A 7,762-nucleotide genomic window follows, 5' to 3' on the forward strand; every position below is an offset into this window, starting at 1 on the left:
TTAGGGAGATGGATGTTCTTACTTATAAGTAATTCCTCAAGAAATTAGGGTTCAAAACATTCATTGACTTTCATAGGAATTAAGTGTACAATGATAACCATTATTACCAATAATCACACATATACAATGATACATGTTATTAATAATAATTACACACATTAAAAAAAAATTCGTTCTGGGATGTGGACGTCGCTAGCAAGGCCAGCATTGCAACAGTGACTACACTCCAAAAGTACTTTATTTCTAAGAGCAGGGGAGTTCTCGCCAGTGTCCTGTCCATTCTTTATCCCCCAACTAACATCAGTAAAACCGATTAACCGCTAAATATCACATGGAAGCTTGCTGTGCGTAAATTGGCTGCCGTGTTTCCTACATTTCAACAGTGACAACACTTCAAAAGTACTTTATTGGCTGCAAAGCACTTTGGGACGTCCGGTGGTCGACAAAGATGCTATGTATTTATTTATTGCCCTTCCCTAGTTGTCCTTGAGAAGGTGATGGTGAGTCATCTTCTTGAACCGCTGCGGTCCGTGTGGTGAAGTTACTCCCACAGTGCTGTTAGGGAGGGAGATCCAGGATTTTGACCCTGCAACGATGAAGGAACGGCGATATATTTCCAAGTCAGGGTGGTGTGCGACTTGGAGAGGAACTTACAGGCGATGGTGCTCCCATGTGCCTGCTGCCCTTGTCCTTCTAACATACTTATGGTACAAGTTACCGGAGAAGGTTTCGAGCTTGCAGGGTACAAGCCTTGTTGAATTCTGGAGAACCTATTCTAACACCTACCTTTCAAACCTTCACCATACCAGAATCCACTACATTACCTTGTCCAATTAGCTGCCATAGCTTTAGCTTTTGCAAGAAACATTCACCTTAACTGAACTGTCAATCAAGTCATTCAACTAGAGACAGTCATCATAGAACCATAGCACAGGAGGAGGCCATTTGGCCCATCGAGTCTGCGCCGGCTCTTTCGAAGACCAATCCAATTAGTGCCACTCCCCATATCCCTGCAATTTTTTCTCCTTCAAGTATTTATCCAATTAAAAGCTACCCTATCAGGCAGTGCATCCCAAATCCTAATCACATTTTGCATAAAAAAATGTTTTTCCTCATGTTGCCTCTGGTTCTTTTGCCAATCACCTTCAATCTGTGCCCTCTGGTTATTGACCCTTCTGCCAATGGGAACAGTCTCTCTCTATTTACTCTAAACCCTTCAAGATTTTAAACACCTCTAGCAATTCTCCTATTAGCTTGTAGGAGAACAGCCCCAGCTTACAGGGAACAAAGACCTGCTACAGGGATGTTGCCCTTGGAGAAGTCACCATCTGAAGCAATAGGTTCTCAACTTGATGGCCATAACACGTCTATAGATATCTTACTGCTATGAGATTTATGGCAGCTCTCCAGGCTGAACAAACATTCCATTTGCTGTCTCTGCCAAAACTTCTTATCAAAGACTGACTGACTTGATTCACTTTTACTAACTGAACACTGATAACAGAAACTCACTGAAAAGCCAAAGTTAATACAAAGAATTAACACTTTCCTTATAGTCCCTTCCCTGCCTTGGCTGTTTATATAAAATTCGGTCGCATCCCGTTTGGGGGCGATAACAGCCTCGAGGTGGGAAGCCCTGTCCCACGACCTATATCGGGCTTACCGCTCCTGAGAGCAAGTGGGGCGCAAAATCTCGTGCTCCACTTCCTCTCAGAGCAGAGGTGGGACCGGGGCGCAAAAGGATGTGAATTTTCCAGCGTTACACGGTGGGATGCGTAGCACTGGCAGGAAGGGGAGGGCCAAGCTGCCGATTCTGTGGGAGGGAGACGGGGCCATCGCTGGGCCACCAGGGAGCGGGGGTGGGGGGGGGGGGGCGGTGCAGGGGCTGGGGTGGGGGTGCCGTGGCATGCAAGCAGAGTGCCAGGCTGTAACATCGCGGCACGGACCCCGCAATCTACAATCAAGAAGGCCACGACCGGTAAGTCGGCCATTTTATTTACACTTTCACTGCCGCACCTCCCCTTTTAATTTTCACCCCGTGAGCGGCTTACACTCCGGGGCGAAAATGGGTTGCTGCACATGGTGGTGACATTGTCATCGCTGAATTTCGTGGGAGTCAGTAGCGACACCTTGCCCAGGGTGAAAGTTGCTTGTGCCCCGTTATCGCCCCAGCCCCACCCCCCCCCCCAGGGGTGCTAACGGAAAGCACAAACGACCCGAATTTTTAACCCCCATCTATATCTCAATCTAATCTCTCAAAGCAAATCTGTATCCATCGGTTTTATATAGTGTATCATCACCACGGGAACGGTAGCATAGTAGTTATGTTACTGGACTTGTAATCCAGAGGCGTGGACTGATGATCCAGGGTCATGAATTTAAAATTCAGTTAATTCATTAAATTGGGAATAAAAAGCTAGTATCAGTAATGGTGACCATGATTGTCGTAAAAACCCATTTGGTTCACTAATGTACTTTCGGGAAGGAAATCTGACGTTCTTACTCGGTCGGTCCATATATGTGACTCCAGACCCACAGCAATGTGGTTGACTCTTAACTGCCCCTCTGAAATGACCCAGCAAGATACTCAGTTGTAAAAAAAAAACACTTAAAAAAATATTAAACAGCGGTTCAAGAAGGCAGCTCACCACCACCTTCTCAAGGGCAATTGGGAATGGGCAATAAATGCCAGTCTTGACAGTGATGCCCATATCCCACAAACAAATGAAAAATAACCTGGGTTTACAAGATCCTAAAGCTTTGTACCTACTGGGGTACAATTTAATGGCACCGAGTGTTCTCTGCTTCCTCCCCGTGTAGCACCACTTGAGGTTGTGGAGAGAATCGTGAACAATTGGGCTCGGCTATTCACCGGCTCCCAGGGCTATCAGATCAGCTCCTTGTTAAACTTGATGAAATTGGATGACTGTCTTACCATTAATATTGTCATTATCCCAATAGTAAGTAGCTGAACTGGCACTTGTGGTTTTATAAGTTCCTAAGCTACAATACAATACCAGATACATAAGAAAGCCTGGACTGAGAAGAGGCCATTCACCTCTTAAAGCCCATTTATTGCCTGAACCATGTAGAATTTGTCTTTCACCAATTGCACCAACACATCCACCACCTTAAACATTCACTCCCTCCACCACCGTGGCTCCAGTGTGTACCATCTACAAGATGCACTGCAGCAACTCGCCAAGGCTCCTTCGGCAGCACCTGCCAAACCGGCAATCTCTACCACCAAAAAGGATAAGGGCAGCAGGCGCATGTGAACACCATCACCTCCACGTTCCCCTCCAAATTACACACCATCCTGATTGGGAAGTATATCGCCGTTCCTTCATCGTCTCTGGGTCAAAATCCTGGAACTCCCCCCCCCCCCCCCCCCCCCACCAACAGCACTTTGGGAGTGTCTTCACCACACGGACTGCAATGGTTCACCACCAACTTCTCAAGGGCAATTAGGGATGGGCGATAAATCCTAGCGTTGCCAGCAACGCCCACATCCCATTAACGAATAAATAAGAAGCATTGAGGGAAGATTCTGTGACGCTTGTACTACATGGAATTTACAGCACAGAAACAGGCCATTTGGCCCAACTTGTCCCTGTTAGTGTTTATGCTCCACATGAGCCTCCTTTCACCTATAATGTATTTGCTTCATGGGTTCTTTGTTTAAGAATTCATAGCAACACATTGCTATTAAGAACACTCACACTACAGTTCATCCACTAGGCTCACGACTGCATGCCTCATCGTGGATGACCTAGACCCAACTAACTGGGGTTTTATTGAGTCCTGTGAACATCACGTGACTGGCTAAGCCACTCACAATGCAACAGCTCTACAACTATTTTAGTTGCAATAAACAAGTGCTCCCTGATTAGAGGGGGGCACACTCCAAAACCTTTTCAGGTGCCCCCTTGTTTCCGAGCTCTACAACTCTTTTTGGGGGAGACAAAATAAACATTAAATCAAGTTCTCCCCGATCTGGGGGACACTCCAAACATTTTTGAGGCCCGTTTTTGTGTGTATTTGTTTGGTTTTTTTTGTATTTTTTTTTGTATTTTTTTGGGGCATTAAATCATATTTTTTCAAGTGCCCCCTATAAAAGGGGAGGGGGACACTTAAAATAAATTAGACTTTAAAACATATAAAATCAAATTAAAATTTGGTTGCCGGGGGTAACGATGCACTCCAGTCCCTCCGGCGCCCACCTCTCGCGGAAGGCCGCGAGCGTACCGGTGGACACCGCGTGCTCCATCTCCAAGGACACCCTGGCGCGGATGTACGCGCGGAAGAGAGGCAGGCCAAGTCCCCGATAGATAGTGGGAGGACTCCCGCGTAGAGTGCATTCCATCGGGGACCCCTGCCTCCTCCGGACGGCAAGATGGTACGCCATGGCGTGTCCGGACGGCAGACGAGGATAGCAAGGTTGAGAGTGTGCAGGAGCAGCCCATACAGGAAACCCCTCCGCGCGGAACTGAAAGGCATGGAGGGGATTTCCCCGAGGCGGCTCAAGTTGTGAGGTGCCAGCTCCCGAGGGAGGTTCCGGGGTTTGGCGCCGATGAGGAATTCCGTTCCGAGTTCGACAAACCTGTGAGCATGCTCACAGGTGCATACATTATACCACCCTACTTCAGTGAACCCTTTCAGCATATCCTTCTATTTTCCCCTCGTGTGTTTATCTAGCTTCCTCTTAAATATATCTATCCTATACTCATTGCGAAGTTCTCGTGCAGTCTAGGATCTGTAGATAGCCTGACATTGTTTATCTTTCACTAATTAATCTCCATCAACTCACTCGGAGACCATTACGTCACATGGTGCATTTGATTATCTCTACCCTCACCATGTATGGCAGCCTATGATGGTCAGGAAGTGTTAAATATTCCTTACCCTGGGTAGCCTCCGCACTTGTTTCCTTGTTGAATGTGGGAGGGTGTCCTTGCTGGCTTGGGCTTGCTCCAACTACACAACTTCCATTTCAGTCTCACCCAGCAGGTTACTGGAATTGTGGGTGGGGGAGGGGGGTGGCGGTGGGGGGAGGGAGGGGGAAGGGCCCTTTTCTTTTGACCAAGTAGGCAACTTTCAGTCTAAGGTCCTCAAGGAGGAAGTTCAGGCCATCAGTTCTCCACAGGAGTCCTCCGATTGTTTGGTAGGTGGCCAGTTAGTACCTGGTGGCAGAGGCCACCCAAGAGAAGTTAGGTTATGTAGAGGTCAATTTCCATTCCTCAAAAAACATTATAGCCAATGTATCCATCATATCACATTTAGAAGTACATATATTTTTAAAAGACAGTTGGTTTCTTCTGACTTACAGTCATAATGTTACAAGCCTCGGTCAATTTGCAAACTTCCCTCATCAACAACAACCAACCCCTTAGTTGATGTTGGGATGTGCCTCATTCCAGTCTTTGAGGCCTTAAAAGGAAATAACAACAACAACAACTTATATTTATGTAGCGCCTTTAATGTAGTAAAACGTCACAAGAATATTATAAGACCAAAAGTTTGACACAGATCCACATAAGGCGATATTAGGCCGGTGACCAAAGGGTTGGTCAAAGAGGTAGGTTTTAAGGAGCGTCTTAAAGGAGGACAGAGAGGCGGAGAGGTTTAGGGAGGAAATTCCAGAGTTTAGCTGAAGGCACGGCCACCAATGGTGGAGCGAAGAAAATCGGGGAATGTGCAAGAGGGCATAATTAGAAGAGTGCAGAGATCTCGGGGCGGGGGTGGGGGTTGTGTGTCTGAAGGAGATTACAGAGATCGGGGGGGTGGGGTGGTGAGGCCATGGAGGGAATTGAAAACGAGGATGAGAATTTTGAAATCGGGGCGTTGCTTAACTGGAAGCCAATGTAGGTCAGCGAGCACGGAGGTAATGGGTGAGCGGGAAGCACTGTAACCTGCAGCAGAATAATACTTTGTGCACTACATGCTATAATCGTCCCACCGATTACCATGAGAAATGCCATGGGAGATTTGCTAGCACTTGTAGCACTTGCGGGACCGATTTAGAGGTTGGTAATCAGGGAGGCCCTGCAACCGTTTATGGTTTGGGCTCGAGAACTTCTGCCTCCTTTTTGCTGATGACCTCCCCTCCTTCACCTGTCTCCCGTAGGAACAAGTTCTTCCAAATACGCACAGATCGATATCACGGCCACGGAGACGGCGCACAAGGTGGGAACTCAGCACGCCCAGCACCGGGAGGAGCGGTTACAGGAGCTGGAACAAAAGCGGAAAGGGGCCGCGCCACAGTGACCGGCAGGCTTGGCGGAACATTTTGTCATTTTCTTTCGTTCAGGACTTGAGCGGTTTTTCAGGTTCAGTCCGGGCCTTGGAGGACAGGCGACGGTCCAACTTCCACTTTAACGTTGCTTCTGACGCACCGAGACTCTCTTTTTGATGACGAAACAGGTTCGAAGGGCTAATCGGACTCAAGTATTTTGTGCGACGTATTGACTGCAAAGAATGTATTTTTGTCCTTTTCCTTTTTTTTCCTTCCTTCCCTCGTCAGTTTTTTTCCCCCCTCCTTTCCGCCTCCACCCCTCTCCTGAACGCGTTGGCTCCTTGCTTGGGGGGGGGGGGGGGGGGAGGTGGGGGTTAGTGTGCCGTGGGTGCAGGTCGCTCTCTGGTACCTCACCCATTCTTGACAAGTGATCCTCGGCAATGAGTGGCAGTGGGCTGTTCCACCGTGAAGGAGAGGTGGGCATTGCGGGGATCCCATTCGTGTAGTCACCCAAAATCCGTGGGTGGCCAGATCGCCATCGGGGGTTGATTGCCGCAAACCCTGGCGTACTGAGCCCAATTATAGTGCACCCCCTACCATTGGGGAGGGCCGGATGGGGTGGTGGGGGGGGGAATCGAACCGTGGACGTTCCCGGTCTATAGGGTTCTGCTGCTCGTCGGGTAAACCTGTTGCCGTGCCAATGAGGGGACAAAAGGCTCCATTTATTTTTTTTTTGCCTTTCCAATAAGACATGGTACGACTTCATTAACCCACATGCCACGATTAGTGAGGGAGCTGTTTTAAGGCGAGCTGCTCTCTCTTCTCTCTGGAAGCCTTGAAATCTCGTTCATTGGAATGGGATGCAGGTCAGTCTCCGCCTGATCCACCCCATGTCTCCCCCCTACCCCGAGTCTGGCATGGCAATGCAGGTCTGAGGTTAGAGAGTCCAAGTGATACTGGTTCTGTGGGACTTGGCTGGAGGGTGGAATTCACCTCTATTTTCTTGTTCGTGCACAGTGGTTGGCGGGGGGTGGTGGGAGGCGGAGGCGGGGGCATTATTCACACCTGATTTACTGGTGCACTTCACTAGCTCTGAACACAATCTTGGGGAGGGGAACTTTGTCCCCTTAACCAACCCTCAACAGAAGTGGCCGCATTGCATCTCTATCAAGCTACAGGTGTGCAACGATTGAATTATATTTAACTTTGTGCAGTGTACATTGTTCCCTGAATTGCTGTTAGAGCTTGCGATTTTTCAATTGATCGGCCCAGCTTATTTATTTTATTCTTTTTTATTTTGATCACATCTGCAGGGATACAGTGGCCACCATGTTGCTCATGAGCCTCTGAGCCCTGTCACGTACACTGCCGTAGGTTACTTTAACACTCGGGAACAACTTGAAATTACCATTGGTGGCATGAACTGACAGACAATTAGTGAGTTCGCTTGGCATGGCATTCCTCTGTCTGCTGAAAACCACCCATTTATTTTAGCACAAGATAACAAGGTAAATATTTTGGGAAAGA

General features: G+C 48.0%; 1 protein-coding gene across 3 annotated transcripts in view; it reads left to right on the top strand.

The window, feature by feature from the left end:
- dok7b (docking protein 7b) overlaps positions 1-6,564 on the top strand; it is a 135,522-nt gene extending 128,958 nt beyond the window's left edge. For all 3 annotated transcript variants that reach the window (XM_070894271.1, XM_070894442.1, XM_070894361.1), the window contains one exon: positions 6,128-6,564. In XM_070894271.1, coding sequence (XP_070750372.1) covers positions 6,128-6,267 — 140 coding nt within the window. In that variant the 3' untranslated portion in view covers positions 6,268-6,564. The remainder of the gene's footprint in view (positions 1-6,127) is intronic.
- The last annotated feature ends 1,198 nt before the right edge of the window (positions 6,565-7,762 follow it).

The sequence above is a fragment of the Pristiophorus japonicus genome, chromosome 1, assembly GCF_044704955.1.
Source record: "Pristiophorus japonicus isolate sPriJap1 chromosome 1, sPriJap1.hap1, whole genome shotgun sequence".
In the NCBI taxonomy this organism is placed as follows: Eukaryota; Metazoa; Chordata; class Chondrichthyes; family Pristiophoridae; genus Pristiophorus; species Pristiophorus japonicus.